The 26,812-nt window shown below is 46.3% G+C and overlaps 1 protein-coding gene across 2 annotated transcripts in view; it reads left to right on the top strand.

Annotated features, from left to right (window-relative positions):
* EVC2 (EvC ciliary complex subunit 2) overlaps positions 1 to 26,812 on the top strand; it is a 226,967-nt gene that overhangs the window by 1,908 nt on the left and 198,247 nt on the right. For both annotated transcript variants that reach the window (XM_073574499.1, XM_073574500.1), the window contains one exon: positions 19,640 to 19,691. In XM_073574499.1, the coding sequence (XP_073430600.1) occupies positions 19,640 to 19,691 (52 nt within the window). Of the gene's footprint in view, positions 1 to 19,639; positions 19,692 to 26,812 lie in introns of those variants that run through there.

The following is a 26,812-nucleotide window of genomic DNA, read 5'->3' as shown; positions in this document are numbered from 1 at the left end:
AAAAAATAAAAAATAGTGTTATTCTTACCCTCCGACGTCCCGCGCATCCGTCCCCAGTAATCCTTTGCGAAAATGCCCGCGATGACGTCAGTTCTTGCGGGATCGCGACGTCTCGCGGTAATTCGCGATGACGTCACGCAAATGACCGCGAGACTTCGCGATCCCGCGAGAAGGGACGTCATCGCGAGCATTTTCGCAAAGGACTACTGGGAACGAGAGCGTGAAGAGAAGCAGGAAGACTGCGCGGGACGTCGGAGGGTGAGAATAACAATATTTTTTATTTTTAAATTCTATTTTTTACAGGGATATGGTACCCAAAGCCCGGAGGACAGTCTCCTCTCCTCCGGACCGTGGGTACCATCCGCAAATGTTCTGCTTACTTTCCGCATGGTGTGCACAGCCACATGCGGGAAATAAGCGGAACAATGCATTCCTATGGGTGCGGGATCTCCGCGATTCCGCAAATTAATGAGCATGCTGCGGTTTTTACCGCGAAGCGATTCTGCCGCGGTAAAAACCGCAGCATTAGCACAGCATTGCGGAATCCCATAGGAATGCATGGGATGCTTATTTTTCGCGTTTTCGCGGCAAAATCGCGCGGTTAAAACCGCCGCGGAAACGCGAAAAAAACGCCACGTGTGAACTCAGCCTTAATTGCTCCTTGTAGTGCGAGCACACGTAGAGTTCACTACTGATTACAACCTCATGCTGGTCAGTGCTCAAGGCCGGTATTTTGCTGGTCGGTGCGCTCTGCATTTCCGTCCCACCAATGAACACTGCAGCATCAGTCCCAGCATCTGCTGTAATGTATATGACCCAAGCCAAGCCCCTTCTATGATATGTATGCCCCTGCCCTTCCTGTGATGTATATATATATATATGTCCACAGCCTCTCCTGTGATGTGTTTTCCCCCATAGTGCCTCCTTTGATGTATATGCCCTGTGATGTATGTGGCTCACAGCCAGAGGCGTATCTAGGCTTCCTGGCACCCGGGGCAAGAATTTGGTTCGGCGCCCCCCCAGTACATATGCGACTTGCACACTTAGCCATGTACCCACGAGCTGCTCTCCCTAATGCTCTCAATGTTCAGTAAAAAACTGTAAGCAGGAAGAGAAGCTCATTGTCAAGTATGAAAATCGCATATGAGTGAAGTGTCCGTGTGATGACTACTGGAACCTGCAGAGCTGAATCCTGACATTGCAGCTTCTGAATTCTCACAATGAATGCCCTGCACACTTTTAGGATTCTCCCTTGCCGATGTACAGTCATGTCAGCACATGTATGTGATTTATATACTTCTGGCCACATTCTGACTAGACGTGCCCGGCCTCGCTGTGTTCATTTTCATTGAGTGAGGCCACACATGTCTAGTCAGCATGTGACCGCATGTATGTAAATTACCGGCACGAGAGAATCCTGACAGCGTTCAGTGAGCACTGTGAGAATTCAGAAGTCTGCAGTCACATAGAATGTCTGCAGACTCGGCACAAACCTGGACAACCCCTTTAATGTTCCTAACAAATAAAAATAAGAGAATAAGTCAGTGTCACAAATAACATTTACATCCAGGTACCTCATTGGCCCTGCGGTCAGAGCTGCAATTGTACTGGCGTCTATACAGATGCCAGTACAGTTGTTCCCTGGGAGCCGGCACGCGCACCTTCTCTGCGCCAGCTGTCAGCTTGACAGCTGACAGAGAGAACCTCCGACTCTCAGGTCAGGGGGGCGGCAGAACGCAGCCGCCAGGAAGGACACTGCGGACCGCTGCATCAGGCGGCCCGGACTGCGCCCCCTGCCGGCTGCGCCCGGGGCAACTGCCCCGGTTGCCCCTCCCTAGATACGCCCCTGCTCACAGCCCTTCCTGTGATGTGCTGTATATGCCCCAAACCCCCTCCTGTGATATACATATATATACCCTCAGCGTCTCCTGTGATGTATGTGGCTCAAACCCTTCCTGCGATGTACTGTATATGCCCCCAGCCCCTCCTGTGATGTATTTTCCCCCCAACCACTCCTGTGATGTATTTTCCCCCAGCCACTCCTGTGATATATGTGGCTTTGGAAGTTCCATGCTGAGAAGGAATATTTTCAAAATTTTCAAATATCTTGGAAATAGTTATTTTTTTGTAAGTTGGCACTTCATTACACATGGCATAAGGTGGCAACATTGTTTCTTTCAAATTCCATATATTTCCAAGATGGCAGAGGGTTGCATGTGAACACCTACTGTTCTTCCTGGAATCATACAGTAACAGGCTATATTGGTAAGTGGATTACTATTAACTAGCAACATGCATAACTTAAATTCAGTAAATATAAAAGAAGTACTATTAGGAAACCAAAATACTATAATATCTCTGGTTCTGTAAGATTATTCTTTACCAGAAATTTTGCACATATCCATTGTAGACATTTTTTCAGTAACGTAAGTTACCAAACAGATAAAAAGTTTTTGCAGGATTGAGAACTAAGCATAAATTAAGTTGTAACTTTCAGAATTCTTATATTGCATAATGTATTAACTATTCACTAAGTTTCATGCTGCTGCTAAAAGTTTCACTGTTTCTGTATGAAGTAAACTTATTGTAACGTAAGTTACCATCAGCTTTGTAACTTAAGTTACTTAAGCTTTTCAATGTAAGTTACCTGCCTTTCAAATTTTAGACAATACTTTAGGCTGAGTTCACACGTGGCGTTTTTTTCACGTTTCCGCGGCGGTTTTAACTGCGCGATTTTGCTGTGAAAACGCGAAAAATAAGCATCCCATGCATTCCTATGGGATTCCGCAATGCTGTGCTAATGCTGCGGTTTTTACCGCGGCGGAATCGCTTCGCGGTAAAAACCGCAGCATGCTCATTAATTTTGCGGAATCGCGGCGATCCCGCACCAATAGGAATGCATTGTTCCGCTTACTTCCCGCATGTGGCTGTGCCCACCATGTGAAAAGTAAGCAGAACATTTGCGGATGGTACCCACGGTACCTCTCCTCCGGGCTTTGGGTACCATATCCCTGCAAAAAATAGAATTTAAAATAAAAAATATTGTTATTCTCACCTTCCGGCGTACCGCGGAGCCTTCCCGCCTCTCTCCACGCTCTTGTTCCCAGTAATCCTTTGCGAAAATGCCCGTGATGACGTCCGTTCTCGCGGGATCGCAAAGTCTCGCGGTCATTCGCGCGACATCAATGCGAATGACCGCGAGACATCGCGATCCCGCGAGAACGGACGTCGTCGTTGGCATTTTCGCAAAGGATTACTGGGAACGGCTGCGCGGGACGTCGGAAGGTAAGAATAACACCATTTTTTATTTTTTTTTTTTTACATTTTATCTTTTACTACTGATGCTGCATAGGCAGCCTCAATAGTAAAAACTTGGTCACACTCGTCAAACACTATGTTTGCCGAGTGTGACCAACCTGTCAATCAGTTCTCCAGGCGATGCTGCAGATCGCTTGGAAAACGCTAGCATTTTGCAAGCTAAATACGCTTGCAAAATGCTGTTTTTTCCGCGGGAAAATCGCGGGAATTTAAAATGCGATTTTCCCGCGGAATGGAATTCTGGAATTCTTGCGGTAATTTCCGCGAGAGTTCCGGTACGTGTGCACATAGCCTAACAGTCAGCTTTTTGAAATAATTATATACTATCATAATTTTGATGTTCATTTTACATTATATTATAAGGTCATTCTTTGCATTTTTAGAGTCACAATGCCACCAGCTGAAAAGATGAAGAGACGACAGTATACAATGCAGGATGTGCTGTAAATATTTCCATAAGAATTTGGGAAAGTTATGAAATGTCCTATAAATGTCTGTTCTGTTCCTGATCTGAGGTCTCGGCTTTTAGTGGAGATGAATCTGTGCTGCACTTTTTGTACATGCTCAGTAGTGACCAGTGCTGTGGAGTCATAGATGAGATGAATCTGTGCTGCACTTTATGTACATGCTCAGTAGTGACCAGTGCTGTGGAGTCATAGATGAGATGAATCTGTGCTGCACTTTATGTACATGCTCAGTAGTGACCAGTGCTGTGTAGTCATAGATGAGATGAATCTGTGCTGCACTTTATGTACATGCTCAGTAGTGACCAGTGCTGTGGGGTTATAGATGAGATGAATCTGTGCTGCACTTTATGTACATGCTCAGTAGTGACCAGTGCTGTGGAGTCATAGATGAGATGAATCTGTGCTGCACTTTATGTACATGCTCAGTAGTGACCAGTGCTGTGGAGTCATAGATGAGATGAATCTGTGCTGCACTTTATGTACATGCTCAGTAGTGACCAGTGCTGTGGGGTCATAGATGAGATGAATCTGTGCTGCACTTTATGTACATGTTCAGTAGTGACCAGTGTTGTGGAGTCATAGATGAGATGAATCTGTGCTGCACTTTATGTGCATGCTCAGTAGTGACCAGTGCTGTGGGGTCATAGATGAGATGAATCTGTGCTGCACTTTATGTACATAATCAGTAGTGATCAGTGCTGTGGAGTCATAGATGAGATGAATCTGTGCTGCACTTTATGTACATGCTCAGTAGTGACCAGTGCTGTGGGGTTATAGATGAGATGAATCTGTGCTGTACTTTATGCACATGCTCAGTAGTGACCAGTACTGTGGAGACATAGTTGAGATGAATCTGTGCTGCACTTTATGCACATGCTCAGTAGCGACCAGTGCTGTGGGGTCATAGATGAGATGAATCTGTGCTGCACTTTATGTACATGCTCAGTAGTGACCAGTGCTGTGGAGACATAGATGAGATGAATCTGTGCTCCACTTTATGCACATGCTCAGTAGTGACCAGTACTGTGGAGACGTAGTTGAGATGAATCTGTGCTGCACTTTATGCACATGCTCAGTCGTGACCAGTGCTGTGGAGTTGTAGGTGAGATGAATCTGTGCTGCACTTTATGTACATGATCAGTAGTGACCAGTGCTGTGGGGTCATAGATGAGATGAATCTGTGCTGCACTTTATGCACATGCTCAGTAGTGACCAGTGTTGTGGAGTCGTAGATGAGATGAATCTGTGCTGTACTTTATGTACATGCTCAGTAGTGACCAGTGCTGTGGGGTCATAGATGAGATGAATCTATGCTGCACTTTATGTACATGATCAGTAGTGACCAGTGCTGTGGGGTCATAGATGAGATGAATCTGTGCTGCACTTTATGCACATGCTCAGTAGTGACCAGTACTGTGGAGACGTAGTTGAGATGAATCTGTGCTGCACTTTATGTGCATGCTCAGTAGTGACCAGTGCTGTGGGGTCATAGATGAGATGAATCTGTGCTGCACTTTATGTACATGATCAGTAGTGATCAGTGCTGTGGAGTCATAGATGAGATGAATCTGTGCTGCACTTTATGTACATGCTCAGTAGTGACCAGTGCTGTGGGGTCATAGATGAGATGAATCTGTGCTGTACTTTATGCACATGCTCAGTAGTGACCAGTACTGTGGAGACATAGTTGAGATGAATCTGTGCTGCACTTTATGCACATGCTCAGTAGCGACCAGTGCTGTGGGGTCATAGATGAGATGAATCTGTGCTGCACTTTATGTACATGCTCAGTAGTGACCAGTGCTGTAGAGTCATAGATGAGATGAATCTGTGCTCCACTTTATGCACATGCTCAGTAGTGACCAGTACTGTGGAGACGTAGTTGAGATGAATCTGTGCTGCACTTTATGCACATGCTCAGTCGTGACCAGTGCTGTGGAGTTGTAGGTGAGATGAATCTGTGCTGCACTTTATGTACATGATCAGTAGTGACCAGTGCTGTGGGGTCATAGATGAGATGAATCTGTGCTGCACTTTATGTACATGATCAGTAGTGACCAGTGTTGTGGAGTCATAGATGAGATGAATCTGTGCTGCACTTTATGTACATGATCAGTAGTGATCAGTGCTGTGGAGTCATAGATGAGATGAATCTGTACTGCACTTTATGTACATGATCAGTAGTGACCAGTGTTGTGGAGTCATAGATGAGATAAATCTGTGCTGCACTTTATGCACACGATCAGTAGTGACCAGTGCTGTGGGGTCATAGATGAGATGAATCTGTGCTGCACTTTATGTACATGATCAGTAGTGATCAGTGCTGTGGAGTCATAGATGAGATGAATCTGTGCTGCACTTTATGTACATGCTCAGTAGTGACCAGTGCTGTGGGGTCATAGATGAGATGAATCTGTGCTGTACTTTATGCACATGCTCAGTAGTGACCAGTACTGTGGAGACATAGTTGAGATGAATCTGTGCTGCATTTTATGCACATGCTCAGTAGCGACCAGTGCTGTGGGGTCATAGATGAGATGAATCTGTGCTGCACTTTATGTACATGCTCAGTAGTGAGCAGTGCTGTGGAGTCATAGATGAGATGAATCTGTGCTCCACTTTATGCACATGCTCAGTAGTGACCAGTACTGTGGAGACGTAGTTGAGATGAATCTGTGCTGCACTTTATGCACATGCTCAGTCGTGACCAGTGCTGTGGAGTTGTAGGTGAGATGAATCTGTGCTGCACTTTATGTACATGCTCAGTAGTGACCAGTACTGTGGAGACGTAGTTGAGATGAATCTGTGCTGCACTTTATGCACTTGCTCAGTAGTGACCAGTGCTGTGGAGTTGTAAGTGAGATGAATCTGTGCTGCACTTTATGTACATGCTCAGTAGTGACCAGTGCTGTGGGGTCATAGATGAGATGAATCTGTGCTGCACTTTATGCACTTGCTCAGTAGTGACCAGTGCTGTGGAGTTGTAGGTGAGATGAATCTGTGCTGCACTTTATTTACATGCTCAGTAGTGACCAGTGCTGTGGGGACGGAGGCGAGATGAATCTGTGCTGCACTTTATATACTGTACATGCTCAGTAGTAACCAGTGCTGTGGAGTCGTAGTTGAGATGAATCTGTGCTGCACTTTATATACATGCTCAGTAGTGATCAGTGATCAGACTGTGTCTGAATTCATTGGACTGGACCACATATGTAGTCCTAGATTAAAATTTAGTCTACATTATGTATTTGATCAACGGTCATATTTTGTAATCAAAATTTCCACTCTGCAAAAATGTTGACAACTGAAGCATGAATATTGATCAATTACATTTTTATACTAAATTTTAATCTGTATATGTAGATCACACCAATGAATTCACATGCAGCCCATGTTTTGTCTAAATAAAGTCAGTTTGCCTTCTCAAATATGAACACTGACAAAGTTGAACACATTCTTTGTGTTGTAACGTAAGTTACCTACATTTCTTGTAATAAAAACTGTTGCATTTAACTTGAGAGGTTAAAATAAATTTGTTAAAGTTGCTTGGACTATGGTGTTTTAATACAATAAAAATAGTGCTTCTCCCCTGTTTACCAGAACAGAATATTTGGCAGTCTCATGATATAGACAATTGCCTTTCCTTTTTGTGTAACGTAAGTTACCAAGTAATAACAATTTATTTTTTATTTAATTTGTATTGTTGAAAAATCAAACTGTGTTGAAATCTATTGAAAATAGTGTAATGTACAATATACTTTCACTCATTTTTGTGCCTGCCTTCAAAGAACAGTCTATAGCCATTATTAACTCAGTTTTTGACTTATGAATGTAACATAAGTTACCATGGAACGGCCCGCTCACAGCACCTCCTGTGATGTATGTGGCTCACAGCCCCTCCTGTGATGTATGTGGCTCACAGCCCCTCCTGTGATGTATGTGGCTCACAGCCCTTCCTGTGATGTATGTGGCTCACAGCCCCTCCTGTGATGTATGTGGCTCACAGCCCCACCTGTGATGTATGTGGCTCACAGCCCCTCCTGTGATGTATGTGGCTCACAGCCCCTCCTGTGATGTATGTGGCTCACAGCCCCTCCTGTGATGTATGTGGCTCACAGCCCCTCCTGTGATGTATGTGGCTCACAGCCCCTCCTGTGATGTATGTGGCTCACAGCCCCTCCTGTGATGTATGTGGCTCATAGCCCCTCCTGTGATGTATGTGGCTCACAGCCCCGCCTGTGATGTATGTGGCTCACAGCCCCTCCTGTGATGTATGTGGCTCACAGCCCTTCCTGTGATGTATGTGGCTCACAGCCCTTCCTGTGATGTATGTGGCTCACACCCCTCCTGTGATGTATGTGGCTCACAGCCCCTTCTGTGATGTGTGGCTCACAGCCCCTCCTGTGATGTATGTGGCTCACATCCCTTCTTGTGATGTATGTGGTTCACAGCCCCTCCTGTGATGTATGTGGCTCACAGCCCCACCTGTGATGTATGTGGCTCACAGCCCCTCCTGTGATGTATGTGGCTCACAGCCCCTCCTGTGATGTATGTGGCTCACAGCCCCTCCTGTGATGTATGTGGCTCACAGCCCTTCCTGTGATGTATGTGGCTCACAGCCCTTCCTGTGATGTATGTGGCTCACACCCCTCCTGTGATGTATGTGGCTCACAGCCCCTTCTGTGATGTATGTGGCTCACAGCCCCTCCTGTGATGTATGTGGCTCACAGCCCCTCCTGTGATGTATGTGGCTCACAGCCCCTCTTGTGATGTATGTGGTTCACAGCCCCTCCTGTGATGTATGTGGCTCACAGCCCCACCTGTGATGTATGTGGCTCACAGCCCCTCCTGTGATGTATGTGGCTCACAGCCCCTCCTGTGATGTATGTGGCTCACAGCCCCTCCTGTGATGTATGTGGCTCACAGCCCCTCCTGTGATGTATGTGGCTCACAGCCCCTCCTGTGATGTATGTGGCTCACAGCCCCTCCTGTGATGTATGTGGCTCACAGCCCTTCCTGTGATGTATGTGGCTCACAGCCCCTCCTGTGATGTATGTGGCTCACAGCCCCTCCTGTGATGTATGTGGCTCACAGCCCTTCCTGTGATGTACTTTATATGCCCCCAGCCTCTCTTGTGATGTATTTGTCCCCAACCCCTCCTGTGATGTATATGCACTCATATTTCCTGTGATGTATATGGTTCCAGCCCCTCATTTGATGTATAAGCCCCCAGCCCCTCCTGTAATGAATATGTCTCCATCTTTTCAAAATTTATCATAAAGAGTTGTATGCCTCCCTACCGACGCATATCTAGAAATTCAGCTGGGAGTAGCTTCATCAATACCACCTAACATCACAGTTGTGTAAGCAGGTGAATGGATGCAACTCGCAGACGAGCACAAAGTGGACCAGACAACAAAACTATTTATTGCTTCCGTAGAAAATAGCACAAACACAAGTGGGTTATACAACGCTAAACACAAAATAAGTCTTACAGTTCAACCAGAATAGTCGGAGAAGTCTCTTAAAAGATTACTCAAGTGTCCCTTTGACATGGGTGGTACACCCGTTCAGCCTCCTTTTGCCACGGCTGACTCCCCACCCCACCTGCTGTCCTTGCCCTAGCCGAACCCTGTATCGTAAGTTGGTGTAAGAAGTAATGGCCTGTCTCACTCATTTCTCCCTCTTATCACCACATTTGTCCTCCCCCGATCGAAGTCTCCTCTTGGATCTTCAATGCTTGACTGATGGTAGGTGTCTCCTCCTGGGACTAGGGGAAAGAGGGCTGGGCTCTGGCTCCCAGTCTGACTCCCTCTGAATTTTGACTGGTGCAGATCGGGGATTTGGACCTTAACTGTCACAGACTGGGCTCTGGCTATTGACTGGTGTAGATCTGGTTCTCAGGTCTTAACCAGTGTAGTTGGGTCTTCAGCTCTCACTGGGCTTTGTCTGAGTTGTTTGACAGTGGCCAGCACCCTGCTGGCTCACGCTCTCCACCAAGGTCTGTCACACTGGCTTCAGTGTCGTGTCAAGCTCAAGTCTACACCACTCCGATTCTTGGTGCCAAATCACCCCGTGGTTTGGAGGGCAGGACCTTTATATCTGGGAACTTCTTCATCCCAGACACCTGACCAGGTCCCGCACACAAAATCGTTCCCCCTGCAACTCTTCTGGTGCCAGTGGGTTTCGCATGGTTCTTTTTTCCAGTAGATGGCAGCCTATCCACACTGACACATCACGCAGGTGCTCTTCAGGGGTACCAACGCCTCCTCTTAGGCTGGAGTCACACTAACCTGCGCAAAATACGGTCAGTATTTTACATGCGTAATACGGATCAATGACCACTAAATAGTGGTCCGTAGGTCATCCGTAAGCAAGGTGAGGTCGCGTATTTTGCGCATGTGTGTCTCCGTATGCAATCCGTATGCAATCCGTATGGCGAGATTTTCTCGCAGCCTTGCAAAATGGACATTTAACGGTTTTGAGGCCTGCAAACAATTTAAATCATTAGCCTGCACCCTATTTAGACACTCAGAAACAGGTGGCTGCCTACATTCTGTACATTTCTCACCTTGCTTTCACGAGGTGTGTTGGTGTTCTTTGTGCAGCATGGCCGAGGGTCTGACATTCAATACAACCGAGCAGGTTCTCTTTACCTGGCTTTTGTCACAGCGCTTTGGCCAACCATATCCTGTGATAGTGGATCCGCGGAGGAGGAGACGCATGTGGGTACATCCACTTTTGAGGCAACGACTCACAAGAGGTCATTTTCACCGCCTCTATTCGTCTCTGCGGGAGCATCCGGAGAAATTTTACCAGTACTGTCGAATGAGCATTTCCACATTTGATCGCCTCTTGGAGACAGTGCGCCCTGGGATAACCTTTCAGGACACAAGGATGCGCAAAGCCATATCTGCAGAGGAGCGACTTCTACTCACAATACGGTATGTACTCCACGACCACATTCTCTATGTTCATAATGTGTGTGTTAATTTATGTTTTTTGGCCTTCTTGGACAAAGTTTAATACCCTCATCTTACTCAAAATATGTTTCACCTGACACAGCAGAATGTTACATCTAATATGTCCTGCATATCACTTAGTCATTGTGCCACCAAATATGTGTGTGTTGTTCTCTCTCATTCCCTACCAAGTTTGGTCGGCATGTAACTGATTTTTTTTTACTTTACCCATTCTAACCTGTACTATTTCTGTTGTTCTACAGCTTCCTGTCCACTGGCCTGTCTTATGCCGCCCTCCACCATGAGTTTCTCATTGGAAAGTCAACCATTTCAGGCAGAGTGAGGTCTACATGTGCAGAAATCTGGACAAGACTCCATCAGGTGGTCCTACCCGAGCCCAGGATGGAAGACTGGTTAAGGATTTCAAGGGACTTTGAGGAGGACTGCCAGTTTCCAAATTGTATTGGGGCCCTGGATGGCAAACATATCAGGGTGCGTAAGCCGCCGAACTCAGGCTCCCAATTCTTCAATTATAAGCAATACTTTTCTGTTGTATTGTTGGCTCTGGTAGACCCTCAATACAAGTTTATAATTGTTGACATTGGGGCCTATGGAAGGACGGGAGACTCTAGACTTCCATAATGGGTCGGCGGCTACGCACCAACCAGTTGGATCTACCACCACCACGCCAGCTACCAGGCTCCCCCGAACAATCAGTCCCTTATGTCCTTGTGGCAGATGAGGCCTTTCAGTTATCACGTAATGTCATGAGGCCATATCCCCGGCGCAACCTTGACCACAGGCGCAGAATTTTTAACTTGCGCCTATCACGTGCTAGGCGACTGGTGGAGTGTTCCTTTGGGATTCTTTGTGCCAAATGGCGGGTACTCCAGTCTGCCATTCAGTTGAGTGAGCAAAATGTGAATGAAGTTGTCAAAGCCTGTGTTGTTCTGCATAACTTCACCAGGATCCATGATTGTTCCTCCTCTGATGGTGTTGTGCGTAGGCCGGACAATGTGCGCAGGGTGAGACCACCTATCATCCTTCAACGTAGACCGCTCTCTGGCCTCAAAGTGCGTGATATATTCACGAATTACTTTATCTCACCTGAGGGGGCAACTTCTTGGCAAGAGAATGCTGTGTCTATGTTATAATTTTTTTTTTTCAAAGTTTGTCTAAATATATATTACTCAAGCCTTGTTATGATTCTATGAGTGTTTCTTTGCATTGGTTGGTGTCTGTTAGTATGTTGTGAGGGATAGTGAGAAATCACACAGAGACGTTAACTAGAGTAGACAAATTTTTAGTTTTGCCTTTTTTTTTTTGGGTTTTGCTTAAAGGCAAACATAATTTTGCCATAACACAAATTTGGCAATGGCCAAAATGACCCTTTGGGCCTTCTTTAACTTGGTGTAACATTAACATTACAGAAAAAAACTGCAACAAACATTATGCAATAACAACATTGCTGCATGACTACATTAACCTTGATTAGGCAACAAAGGGTGAGCTCCATCACCTAAATAAAGTCAATAAGATAACACTCACATTTCCTCATAATGTTTTCCAATCATAGAAAGCTTCCACCATGACAGGCAAGGCTACCTCACATCTTTCACACAGATATTACCTGTCTGTAGAACAGACAATATTTAAGCATGCTATACTGGAAAGGATGACAATACAAAACTCACTTGTTAAGACATAGAGAGAGCGTGATATTGTGAATGCTGGTCGCCTCAAATTGGTTTACTAGAGATTGCTAATAACAAAGTTGACTACTTAACTAAAGGCAAGCACGCCTTTCCTATGCATTAGCAAATGAGTAGTGTATTTTCATCCTTTCAGGTAACAGTATAGCGCATTTAAATATTCTCTTTTATACACACACATGTAATATCTGTGTGAAAGGCGTGAGGTAGCGTTGCCTGTCATGATGGATTGTTTCATATGTTTGGAAAACATTGTTTAAAAATGTGAGTGTTAAATTATGTTCTAAATGTTGGTGAAGGAGAACACCTGTTTTTTTGTCTAGATTAGAAGCACCAGTTACATGTCACTGGACATCTCCAAAGTTTTGATTCATAAATCCTCATATGTAGGGGAAGGGGAACGGGGAGGAACAGCCTGTGGGTGCTGCTGGACATTGTGGCCAACATCGCCCTGTGTGGGGCCATACTGTTGCCCATGATGCTGTTGTTGTCCAGCCTCCTGGGCCTGTTGGTGATACTGGCCAGAGTAATAATGATGATGGTGAGGGGCTTCTTGTTGGCTCTGGCAGGCCCGTGGCTCATACCCACCAAGATAGCCAGATCGTCCCCAACCAGGTTGGGACCAGCCTCCAACACTGGGTGGGTACAAGTGGCCATATTGGTGGGGTTGGCTTGATGAAGACATTTGGGGCTGCGGAATAGAAGGATGGGTAGGGAGAGGAAGGGGTTGAGGTGTTGGCCCACGTATTAGGGGCTGTTCAGACCCTGCTTGAGCAAGCATCTGTGTGGATGGTCTCATGCGCATTAAATTTCTTGGTGAGAGCTGCCACCTCTCCAGAAATTCAAACACCTCATATGGGGTATTGGGGGGGGGTGCTTGCATCAAGCAGGATCTGAATACACCCCCTAATACGGAGCCTGACCTCACGGGTAAGGGCACGGAGATAAAGGGTGAGGCTACGTGCATAGGCCTCCTCACCATCATCTGTAGTGACTCTGGACAAGTAATTCAGCACCCCAGTGTCCAAATTGGTCCTGCTCTCTTGAATGGTGACCTGGCGCCTTCTTCTTATTCGCCGTGATGCTAGAGCAGCCTGTGGGGAGGGCCTGATCTGGGCAGTTGGGCTGCTGCTCAAGTTGCCCATCTCTTCCAGGATGGGTGAGGTTGCAGCTGCAGACCGTCCTGGTGGTGTGTTGTGTAGGGCAGCCATTGTGTGTTCTGGTGATGCCTCCTCTTCAGACATCCTTCTTGTAGGGGGAGAAGATGGGCCAGCCACCTCATCCCCTACAAGATCTATAATGGGCTCTGCCTCTGAGGCCGTTCCTCGATCCGTAAGGTTGGATTGAGTTCTGTTATGAAATAGAACAGAGGCAAAAATACATCAATATTTTTGTCCCTGTAAAGTATTTGTGTAATGTTTTTGTGTCATGTGGTGTGAGGTATGTACTTACGGTCTCAGAGCCAGAATTGGGGCGAGGAAGTTCAGCCGGTCATAGTAGATATATTTGTGCTTGACATGGCCAGCATCCCCACTCCTGGACCGCTGCTGGCGTTCCCGGCGGTATTGGTCCCGGATGCTTCTCCACCGTTTCATCACATCTTCCACTGCAATGTGACAGGAAAGATTGACAAAATCATATATTTGAGAGGTCACATTTTCAAACAGTAGTCTAGGCATGGGGCCTTCTGGGGTGTGCGTTCTACCCATGGTGGCATATGTAATTGTGCCGATACCCAGGGTCTCATTAGCTCCCCTGAAACTAATTTTAGTGGCTAGGAGGATGAGGAGCTTGTGGCCTAACCCCTAATTATGGCTGTGTGAAGCCACGTGTCACATCCTAATGTAACGGCCTCATGAGGCTAATAAAAGTACATGCACAGGAAGGGGGGGCTGATTGTAGAGTCATTTTATAGCGCGCGCTAACGTTAATTATATTTTTATGGTTGCACTTACGAATTTTATGCTGGTCATCACGTGGTCTGTCACCGAAGTCATGGTACATCTGGCGACAGATGCGCCTCCATGACGCCTCCTTTCTTGTGCGGTTCGCATAGTTTGCGTCGCGTGGGTCCCATATTTCTGGACGCTCCTGCACCAGCACAATGAGGAGCTCTACATTAATATATGTGGACGCCATGCTGCTGCTGTACTCTGTGGAGGCGTACTTCCTGGATGTCTGGAGCGCTTTTTGAGCTCATTTGCATGTCTAGGCTTCCTGATGATGGATTGGCCCATTTCCTGTTCACCAGCCAAAAGACCTGCGTATTGCTCACAGGTCACACGTGTGTTTCGTGTGTAATCCGTATTTTTTGCGCACCCATAGACTTGCATTGGCGTACTACGGGCGTAGTACGCTGACAATAGCAGCATGCTGCGAGTGGCACGGAGCGTAGGATACGGAGGAGAAATATACGGCTGGTGCGAGTGACCCCATAGAGAATCATTGGTCCGTGTCTAATGCGTGCTTTTAGCGCCTCTCACTCTCCCGTATTCCTCGCCAGTGTGACTCCGGCCTTACAGTGGCACCATAGAGAAACAGCTCCATTAGGGGTGAGTTAATTAAATGTTTAACCAAATATAGCAGGATAGATGTCAAGCTAATAATTTTGTACAGCCCCCAAAGGATGGTATAAATATCCAAATTACCCTTGGCAGAAAAAAGGTTCCCCACCCTTATTTTAAAGTAAATTGGCACCCTTTGAAATTAGTAATTATTAATATTTATTATTATTGCGCCATTTATTCCATGGCGCTTTACATGTGAAAAGGGATATACATAAAAAACAAGGACAATAATCTTAAACAATACTGTGCATCGGTCAACAATACAGCGTACTTTGCACAAGGAGAAGCTGTATGGGAGAGTGATGTGAAAGAAGCCGTTTCTGCAAGCACGCCACAAACAGAGTTGCCTGAGGTATGCAAAAGCACATTTGGACAAGCCAGTTACATTTTGGAAGAAGGTCCTGTGAACTGATGAAACAAAGATTGAGTTGTTTGGTCATACAAAAAGGCGTTATGCATGCGCTGTATTGTTGACCGATGCACAGTGACACCATCTGCAGCAAGATGATGCTGCAGGTCTTTGGAGGTGGTCTGTGGATTGTCCTTGACTGTTCTCACCATTCTTCTTCTCTGCCTTTCTGATATTTTTCTTGGCCTGCCACTTCTGGGCTTAACAAGAACTGTACCTGTGTTCTTCCATTTCCTTACTATGTTCCTCACAGTGGAAACTGACTGGTTAAATCTCTGAGACAACTTTTTGTATCCTTCCCCTGAAAAGCTATGTTGAATAATCTTTGTTTTCAGATCATTTGAGAGTTGTTTTGAGGAGCCCATGATGCCACTCTTCATAGGAGAATCAAATAGGAGAACTACTTGCAAGTGGCCACCTTAAATACCTTTTTTCATGATTTGATACACCTGGCTATGAAGTTCAAAGCTCAATGAGGTTACAAAACCAATTTAGTGCTTCAGGAAGTCAGTAAAAAGTAGTTAGGAGTGTTCAAATCAAGAAAATGATAAGGGTGCCCATACTTTTGCACCGGTCAAATTTTGTTTAAATGCAGATTGCACATTTTCTGTTAGTACAATAAACCTCATTTGAATCCAGAAATATAACTGAGTCCATCAGTTATTAGACATATGAAACTGAAATAGCTGTTGCAAAAACCAAAATTGTTATAAAGAAAAAAGGTTAACATTAATAGGGGTGCCCAAACTTTTACATATGACTGTAGGTCTTCAGGTTTCTTTTGAAGGTTTACATAATAGGCAAGAGTCTGATATGTTGAAGTAGAGAGATCAAGGGTAGAGGGGATGCGCGGGAGAAATCTTGTATGTGATTGCGGGAAGATGAGATAAGAGGGGAGTAGAGAAGGAGATCTTGTGGGGATCGGAGGTTGAGTGCAGGTAAGTACGGAGAGATGAGGTTATGGATGTATGGAGGAGACGGGCTGTGGATGGCTTTGTATGCCATGGTTAGGGTTTGGAACTGGAGTCTTTGGGTATGGGCTCATACTCACTTGCGAGAGACCCACATGATTCTCGTGCAAGTCTCTCGCATGAAAACCCGGCACTGCCACCGGCACTGGGACCGGAGCGTGCGGCTGCTTAGAAAATACACGTAGCCGTACGCTCCGGTCCCAGTGCCAGCGGCAGTGCCGGGTTTTCATGCGAGTCTCTCCCAAGTGAGTATGAGCCCTAAGTCTGACTTACTGGCCCAGTATGGATTGTAAAACCTGAAATAGTGAACATGTCTGGTATTAAAAACTCTTCTGGCTCATTTCAATGATATCGCGTCTCTGAAAAACTCGATATTCATTAATTGTGTTTTAATATTCAGTTCAATCAGTAATAAGTTGTGAAATTAGTTTTCAGTTTTGAGGGAAATGACTCTTGCTTTGGGAATTACTGCCGCATTAATGTCTTGCTGGATATAAGCCTTTAACAATACTGGATTTATTATGTATGCCGAGATTTTATCTGCTGTAATTGCAATTCAGCTTTCTGACCCAGTCTGCAAAGGTATCAAACGCAACGTTAAAATTAGGAATTACGGTATTACTCAGGGAAGATGAATGTGATAGTGTTATTTAAGGTCCAACAATTTGCATACTAAGATATGGCGGGTAATGATGTGGTCCGTCTTAGAGTACTTATCCCACTATACAGCAGCCTTAAAGGGAGACTCCACTTTTACTGGATCGTTGGGATTGACTGTCTCACCCCCAATACTAGAAGATCTTAGGAGCCCAAAGTTTCCCTTTGGCTTATTTCTTACCTGATTCTCCACAAATAATCTATTATATCCTATTGATCACCAAAGGACACATGTTCTGTATAGTTGGAAGTTCCGCCTCAGAAACACTTCCTCTGGGCCCCAGGAATCTCATCATGACAGTAGGACCCAGCACTTGTTTGCTTCCTCCTGTCCGAACTCCTACAAGAGTGGGGAATGTATGAGGTTTACTCTCCTATTCTAAGACCCATAAACACATGTACGCTTGGTTCGGTAGAGTACTTACTCGTTCTGATCTAGAAAATAGACTAAGGGACTGTTCACACTATGTTCCTGACTCCATCTGTGGGTTTGGTCTGAATGCTCGAAAAATGGGATTCAGATGTGTTGGATCCTTTAGCGTTGGGTTAGGCAAAGGGAGTCCAGAGTATATAACATCTGGCTCTGTTTGCGTTTCTTTCACGTGGCATCCATCTTCTAAGGTGGCTACAAGACTATAGTAGACTATGACCCCGATTCATTATATGCGATTTCTTGAAGTCAGTTTTCTTTTTTTTTCAATTTTGTTTTTTCTTCATTTCTTCAAAATGGCTCAAAGTTAATGAATTTATCGTAAAACTAAGAAATGTTCTTTATTTTTGTCTCTGTCCATTTTTTTGCAAATTTTAATGCCAAATGTTGCAAACCTTTAAACAATATACAGTACTTTCCTTAACTATAAGGAGTTTGTGTCTTTTCCCAGTGTTTGCGTGGGTTTCCTCTGTTTTCCTCTCACATTCTGATAGGGAATCTAGATTGTGAGCCCCATTGGGGACATTGATGATAATGTCTGTAGAGTGCTGCAGAAGCTAATCTAAGGCCGGGGTCACACTGACACTTGCGAGTGTGATGCGAGAAACTTGCGCGAGTCTCTCGCCTCAATACCCGGCACTGCCGCCGGCACTCGGACCAGAGTGTGCAGCTGCATGTATTTCCATGCAGCTGTACGTTCCGGTCCCGAATGCCGGCGGCAGTGCCAGGTATTGATGCGAGACTCGCAAGTGTGCCCTGATGTCCCAATTTCAGATCCAGTCGGCACCACTTCCAGGTTCATCCCAACCCATGATCAGTGATATGCTTGAATGGGGGACAGCAAAGAGGTCATTGAACTGAGCCGGACAACCTACCCCCTTCAAGCATGTCACAAGTATATCAACATGGAGGGGCTTCCTTTTTGCGTTGTAACTAGGGTTGGGCTTCTGGACATATGACAGCTATCCTAATAGGTTCAGGCAACTTTTTAGCTTTCTGGACAACTTCTTTAAGGTTCTTGTGGTTCTTGCTCCAATATATAAAACTTGCCCAAAAATCTAACACTTAGGCCTCTCACACATCCGTTTTTCGCCGTCAGGAAAGTTCCGGCTATTTTTAGTAAAACCGGATCTGGCAAAATGCAATGCCGAATCCGGTTTTTCCCACATTGACTTGTATTAGCGCCGGATCGCACCTGACGGCAAAAAACTGATGTGTGAAAGTAGCCTAAGGCCACATCAGTTTTTTGCCGTCAGGCAGGATCTGGCTATTTTTAGAAAAAACTGATCCGGCGTAAATTTTGGAGAACTGTAGAAACGGATCCGTTTTTCTGTCTGATCCGTGTGGCAGGTTATATCTGTTTTCTGGGGGCTGGCCAATTGGATCTGAGCATGCTAAGACTTAAAAAAACGGATCCGGTGGTTGGATCCGTCTTTTTCTGGATCCGGCGCATTCCGGCGCCCATAGACTTTCATTGTGGCAAAAAGCCGGAAGCGTCGGATCCGGCGCTTCCGGCTTTTTCGCCGGAGACAAAAAACGTTACAGTAGCCGTTTTTTTCCAATGCCGGAATGAGACAAATAGCCAGATCCGGCAAAAAACGGAAGAACCGCAATGCCATCCGGCGAGATCCGGCGCTAATGCAAGTCAATGGGGAAAAACCGGATCCAGCATTGCATTTCGCCGGATCCGGTTTTACAAAAAAAAGCCGGACCTCGCCTGACGGCGCAAAGCGGATGTGTGAAAGAGGCCTTAGCCTGCCCGTGGTGTGCCAGCATTTTGTGCCATTGTTGCTAGCATAAAATGTCCAGCAAGAAAAGACACTTCTGTTTGTGCTCCAGAAGGTATCTGGGAATGGCCATCTCCAGGTTCCTACACCTCTACAGGATCCATGCGGCTTGTGCTCTCATCACTCGTACATTGCATGTGAGTTGCATGCAAAACGCAACCTCCACCGAACAGTTCATCAATCCTTTTTATAACCGCTCCCGGCTATAGCAGCAGCTAAGGTCACAGCGGTACATTGCCATGTAGAGTACGCAATAATGTATTGATGGAGTCACAGCGGAGCTGCCTTTTACATTTCTCTGTGATGGCCATGGTTTATCTTTGCTCCAGTAATATTATTATCGCCTTTTTCTGTTATAGAGATCGGATCACAAACCAATAAAGGCTGAAGATTTTCCAGAATCTAATAAAGGTTTGTCCTTTCTCCATTTTCTTCTGTTTTTTCTTTTGCATTTTTTTTTGCATAGATCTGTACAGGGACAGCAGGGTACTACTACTACTGATTTTTCCAGTTGATGTTGACAGATGCAGGCAAAAGGGGTTTTCCATCTTGTAAAATCACAGTGAAAGGATAGTCTGTGCCATCACTTTATGATTGATGGAGATCTGACCTCTAGGAGTTGTTGGACCCTCTCCAATCTTGAGAATGAAGAGAAATCGGTGCTGGTATAGTCTGACATCCCATTTTTTTAATTGTAAGCAGAAGCTCCATGGCCAGTTGCAGTTCCCTACAAAGCCACAGGTGGTTGGGGGCGCTGCTGTGCAGAGAGAAATGAATATGAAACACAGAACTGTGTCCTTATTGTTCTTAGTTTTAAGGTTGGACCTTCACTGATCTAAAAGTAGTGGAAAATCCTAAGAGATGGGAAAAGCCCCTTTGAGAACTGATGTCCTTGTATAGGCCCCTTATGGATACTCGTCTGCTCAAACACAACTAATGCTCTGCCATAGACTGAAATAAGTACGAGAAAAACAAGTGACTCCCTGAACAAACTCTGATCGACGTCTGATCAGAATAATTGGACCTTTTTATTCATACGTGGAAAATCCTGACATGTGAATGAGCCCTTAACTCAGGTCAGGAGTCCTGGTGGCCAGGTGGGGTATTGCGATCTGTCTATTGTAGTGCAGTGGTATCCAAACTGTGGAGTGATAAGGCAGTGATCCAGCAAAGTTCAAAGCAAAACGTGGCTTATTGTCCAACTCACATAAATGCACAGCACACAGTATCCACCGGATGGCAGCCGGGGAACAAAACAGTCCACCTCCAAGACCTGTTCCCGTGGGCGACTGCACCACCTTGTACGCTGTAGGTGCAGGCCTTTTGGCTCTGTTGCCTCACCCAGGTGGAGCTCTGCAGAGCCGTCTGCTCTGCATGCTTGCAATACCAAACTGACACACCCAACCCTCTGCTTCAGGGGTTTTTACAAGGAACCTGTGGCCGTAGGCCACGTGGCAAACCCCATTGGGGAAGGAAACGGACTGCTCCACTACCATCCTGTAGTCCGTTTCAAAAAGCACAGAGGAAATTTTTCTTAAATCTGCCTTGGACAAATAGCTTGCCCAAGACCAACACTTACTTTTATTTTGCATTGCAATCACAGCTATGTCTGTGACTTCAATACACTCCCACGGCCTCAATACGCTTCTGTGCGCGTCCTGGGGGAACACACAGCGACACACATATGTCACCAATCACTGCCTCACACTATATTTCATGGTTGTGTGAGTTAAACCAGCAGAGAGGATTCCCTCAAAAGACATTGTTAGCAAATAATCAGGGTATGCCAAACATGTCTGAATATACAGACTGTTGCATATTATAATTTTCAGCAGAATTTGAAGATATGGGAAATGAACAGTTTTACTTGGGACTGACAGTAATCATTATATTCATCATCATAATATGCAGGATTACAGTACAGAACTGATACAAACAAACCTGCCACCACACGCATGGGGGCATGTAAGGTAGACAGGTAATAGTTCACATTCCTTAAAAAGTGTTTTCCTTAAAAAGTGTTTTCCCATTAAGTAAAAAAACAATCTGAGTAATTGATGTCACCTAGCTTTTCCAAATACTTGAATAGCATATCCGACTCATTATGTAGAGAAAAAAGAAAAAATAAAGCTGCACAGGTCTGCAGATTTTTCTATGCAGGAAACAGCTACAATTAACAAATTGCGAAACAGGATTTATATATCAGCTCAACGGCACAATGCAGTATTTGCTGCCTGCTGCAGTGGATGTTAGCGTATTACAGTCCGCATTTCAAGACTCTTTGTCCTAGGACCAGTGGCTCCTTCCTTGTCCCTAACACTAGCAGCTCTCTATCTCTCCCTGTTCCCCGGATTACTTCTGATGATGAAGATGCCGGGGGCACGTACCTTGCTGAGCTTCTGAATCTGCCCTCTGTCTGTTCCCTTCCCCCACCCGACTATTGAACCGTAATACAATAACCAGACTAACAAGGTAATATGAACAGGGATAAAGGAAAATACCAAACATACAAATATATTCACACAAATAGCAGAGGAATGCATCAGGAAGTGGAAGATGGGGTTACACCAAAGTAGGAGAAGAAAGAGAATTATCACACACTCAAAACCTAGCAATAGTAACAGATAAATCCACCAAATGCCTTCTCCAGTGACAACCAACAACAACCTCCAGCCATGCAGCATACGCTATCTCTGACAATGAGTGCTAGCCAGGACCCAGTTTATATAGGAGACTGGAGTGGCTAACAGTGAACAGCTGAGAGCCTTAATGCAGGAAAGCTTCCAGGAGCTCTCACCTGGACAAATTAACTCCTGCACTGCTAGAAGAAACCTGCACAACTTAATATGAAGGTGAAGTGTTTCTAATCAGTGCAGGAGTAGGAGAAATCAGACACTGCAGTCTTCTGCCTCCTCTCTGTAGCGGTAAAACAGTTTACGAGTTTGCAATCTGAAAAAGGACTGATATGAAATATTATTTTTATTATTTTTTTAATCATGATTTTTCACATTTTCTTATTAGTTCCATTAGGGGAATTGAACCTGCAATCACTTGTATAATGCACTGCCATACTGTGATATTGCTGTATATTGTAAAATTACTGATCTCTTCTGAAGCCCAGCCACAGACTACATAGAGGTACCTCGTCTTGATATTATTGGGGAAGGTGGCCACCGGAAGAGACATTAATCTGAGTGAGGGGGCCCCAAATGCACTTCGGGCCCCAGCCCTTACCCTAGATCGCTAGATGGTGGCGCTGGTCCTGGTGGTTTGTTACAAAAAATATGACTGTCCACCGGGCTGTGAATACACGCTACCGGATCTGCAAACGGGGAGTGCACAGGTCGTAGAATCCATCATGCTCCATTGGGTGTAGTACATGTATTATGAGTTGTAATGTTTCATTGCCGAAAGCTTGTTGGTTGCTATCATCATTCATGAAGAGGTTAACTGTAATGTAATACAACTTTATATCTTTGTGGTATAATATCCCTTAAGATTGTTGTATTTACCCTTTAGCTAATCCTTACTCTGTCACTGGATTATGACCATGTAGCCGACGCTAATAAACCAGACTGTCAATATTTGCAGAACAGCCACAGCCATTGATGGGGTGAATCTGTTTTGTGTATGTGCGGTTCCATGCACACATTGTAGTGGAGGACTCCATGACGGCCGATTATACAGGTTTAGCAAGTCGTGCAGTGTTTGGCATCTTAGAGACCAGCGTTGTTTCGCAGGGTGTGTGTTAGGTCAGGGGCTGTGGAGGGTTGACCTGCATTAGTAACGGAGAAGGCAACACATTAAACATGAGGTTATGGAAGCTGTAATTATTGACTTTGCAGGGAAGAGGTAAAACCCACAAATATTTGTGCACATTTTAGAAATGTTCCTATAAGTAACTGATAGCGCTCCAGGGAAACGTCTCTGCCGCCATTACTCGGCTTGGTTAAGTATAATTGAAGGTTCTTTATTTTGATTTCCGGAGATAATGATAGGGCATGACCGACGGATACTCAACGGATATCCCGTGCTTAACCCTCTTGGAAAATGTAACAAGTGATACTGTTTTTTGAGGAGAAATTAGAGCAAATAAGTAACCTGGGAGATACAAAGAGCTGTCAGCTATGGCAGTACTGCTAAGAAAAAATGTCTAAAGGATGTGTCTGTTTGTGATGTTACCGGTATTAGAGATATGATTAACTTAGGAAAGCTCAGCAGAGGGTGATAAGCAAGCAGCAGGTTACGGCAAAAATGGGAGAGGCTGTTATGAAGGGTGCAGCATATAAAAAAATAACCCTAGCTTAAAGGGGTTGTCCAGGCTTGGGAAAAATGTCTGTCACTCTCTACGTGCCCTCCTTGTATTGTGTGAAGTCTGTCTCTACATATCTTACATATGTAGTAAAAAATATATCATTTTCTACCTCTTCTCCGTATGTAGTGCATGGTCTGTCACTCTCTACCTGTCATCCATGTGTAGTGCAAGGTCTGTCACTATCTCTCTGTCATCCATGTGTAGTGCGGGGTCTGTCACTCACTATCTGCCCTCTATGTGTAGTTCAGGTGTCTGTCACTCGCTAGTTAGCCTCCATGTGGACTGTGGGGTCTTTCTGCGTAGTACGGTGTCTGTCACTCTCCGCCTTTTCTCCATGTGTAGTGCAGGATCTATCACTCTCTACAATAACTCCATGTGTAGTGCAGGGTCTATCACTCTCTACAATCACTCCATGTGTAGTGCAGGGTCTATCACTCCCTACAATCACTCCATGTGTAGTGTGGGGTCTGTCACTCACTATCTGCTCTCCATGGGCAGTGCAGGGTGTGTCACTCTCTACAATCACTGCATGTGTAATGCGGGGTCTGTCACTCTCCACCTTTCCTCCATGTGTAATGCAGGGTCTGTCACTCTCCACCTTTCCTCCATGTGTAGTGTAGGGTCTGTTACTCTCCACCTTTCCTCCTTGTGTAGTGCGGGGTCTGTTACTCTCCACTTTTCCTCCATGTGGAGTGCGGGGTCTGTCACTCTCTACCTGTCCTCCGTGTGTAGTGCAGGGTCTGTCACTCTCTACCTGTCCTTCGTATGTAGTGCAGGGTCTGTCACTCTCTACCTGTCCTCCGTGTGTAGTGCGGGGTCTGTCACTCTCTACCTGTCCTCCGTGTGTAGTGCAGGGTCTGTCACTCTCTACCTGTCCTCTGTGTGTAGTGCGGGGTCTGTCACTCTCTACCTGTCCTCCTTGTGTAGTGCAGGGTCTGTCACTCTCTACCTGTCCTCCGTGTGTAGTGTGGGGTCTGTCACTCTCTACCTGTCCTCCATGTGTAGTGCAGGGTCTGTCACTCTCTACCTGTCCTCCGTGTGTAGTGCAGGGTCTGTCACTCTCTACCTGTCCTCTGTGTGTAGTGCGGGGTCTGTCACTCTCTACCTGTCCTCCGTGTGTAGTGCAGGGTCTGTCACTCTCTACCTGTCCTCCGTGTGTAGTGCGGGGTCTGTCACTCTCTACCTGTCCTCTGTGTGTAGTGCAGGGTCTGTCACTCTCTACCTGTCCTCCGTGTGTAGTGCGGGGTCTGTCACTCTCTATCTGTCCTCCGTGTGTAGTGCGGGGTCTGTCACTCTCTACCTGTCCTCCGTGTGTAGTGCGGGGTCTGTCACTCTCTACCTGTCCTCTGTGTGTAGTGCGGGGTCTGTCACTCTCTACCTGTCCTCTGTGTGTAGTGCGGGGTCTGTCACTCTCCACCTTTCCTCCGTGTGTAGTGCAGGGTCTGTTACTCTCCACCTTTCCTCCATGTGTAGTGCAGGGTCTGTCACTCTCCACCTTTCCTCCATGTGTAATGTAGGGTCTGTTACTCTCCACCTTTCCTCCTTGTGTAGTGTGGGGTCTGTTACTCTCCACCTTTCCTCCATGTGGAGTGCGGGGTCTGTCACTCTCTACCTGTCCTCCGTGTGTAGTGCAGGGTCTGTTACTCTCCACCTTTCCTCCATGTGTAGTGCAGGGTCTGTCACTCTCCACCTTTCCTCCATGTGTAATGTAGGGTCTGTTACTCTCCACCTTTCCTCCTTGTGTAGTGTGGGGTCTGTTACTCTCCACCTTTCCTCCATGTGGAGTGCGGGGTCTGTCACTCTCTACCTGTCCTCCGTGTGTAGTGCAGGGTCTGTCACTCTCTACCTGTCCTTCGTGTGTAGTGCAGGGTCTGTCACTCTCTACCTGTCCTCCGTGTGTAGTGCGGGGTCTGTCACTCTCTACCTGTCCTCCGTGTGTAGTGCAGGGTCTGTCACTCTCTACCTGTCCTCTGTGTGTAGTGCGGGGTCTGTCACTCTCTACCTTTCCTCCGTGTGTAGTGCAGGGTCTGTCACTCTCTACCTGTCCTCCGTGTGTCGTGCAGGGTCTGTCACTCTCTACCTGTCCTCCGTGTGTAGTGCGGGGTCTGTCACTCTCTACCTGTCCTCCGTGTGTAGTGCAGGGTCTGTCACTCTCTACCTGTCCTCCGTGTGTCGTGCAGGGTCTGTCACTCTCTACCTGTCCTCTGTGTGTAGTGCGGGGTCTGTCACTCTCTACCTGTCCTTCGTGTGTAGTGCAGGGTCTGTCACTCTCTACCTGTCCTCCGTGTGTAGTGCGGGGTCTGTCACTCTCTACCTGTCCTCCGTGTGTAATGCAGGGTCTGTCACTCTCTACCTGTCCTCTGTGTGTAGTGCGGGGTCTGTCACTCTCTACCTGTCCTCCGTGTGTAGTGCAGGGTCTGTCACTCTCTACCTGTCCTCCGTGTGTCGTGCAGGGTCTGTCACTCTCTACCTGTCCTCCGTGTGTAGTGTGGGGTCTGTCACTCTCTACCTGTCCTCCGTGTGTAGTGCGGGCTCTGTCACTCTCTACCTGTCCTCCGTGTGTAGTGCAGGGTCTCTCACTCTCTACCTGTCCTCCGTGTGTAGTGCGGGGTCTGTCTCTCTCTACCTGTCCTCCGTGTGTAGTGCGGGGTCTATCACTCTCTACCTGTCCTCCGTGTGTAGTGCGGGGTCTGTCACTCTCTACCTGTCCTCTGTGTGTAGTGCGGGGTCTGTCACTCTCTACCTGTCCTCTGTGTGTAGTGCGGGGTCTGTCACTCTCTACCTGTCTTCCCTGTGTAGTGCAGGGTCTGTCACTCTCTACCTGTCCTCCGTGTGTAGTGCGGGGTCTGTCACTCTCTACCTGTCTTCCGTGTGTAGTACGGGGTCTCTCACTCTCTACCTGTCTTCCGTGTGTAGTGCGGGGTCTGTCACTCTCTACCTGTCATCCGTGTGTAGTGCAGGGTCTGTTACTCTCCACCTTTCCTCCATGTGTAGTGTGGGGTCTGCCACTCTCTACCTGTCCTCCGTGTGTAGTGCGGGGTCTGTCACTTTCTACCTGACCTCCATGTGTAGTGTGGGGTCTATCACTCTCTACCTGACCTCCATGTGTAGTGTGGGGTCTGTCACTCTCTACCTGACCTCCATGTGTAGTGCGGGGTCTGTTACTCTCCACCTTTCCTCCATGTGTAGTGCAGGGTCTGTCACTCCCTACCTGTCT

This window comes from Dendrobates tinctorius, unplaced genomic scaffold, assembly GCF_039654945.1.
Source record: "Dendrobates tinctorius isolate UK_male_01 unplaced genomic scaffold, ASM3965494v1 ptg000039l, whole genome shotgun sequence".
Classification (NCBI taxonomy): domain Eukaryota; kingdom Metazoa; phylum Chordata; class Amphibia; order Anura; family Dendrobatidae; genus Dendrobates; species Dendrobates tinctorius.
This window is presented reverse-complemented; position numbering and strand designations above follow the sequence as displayed.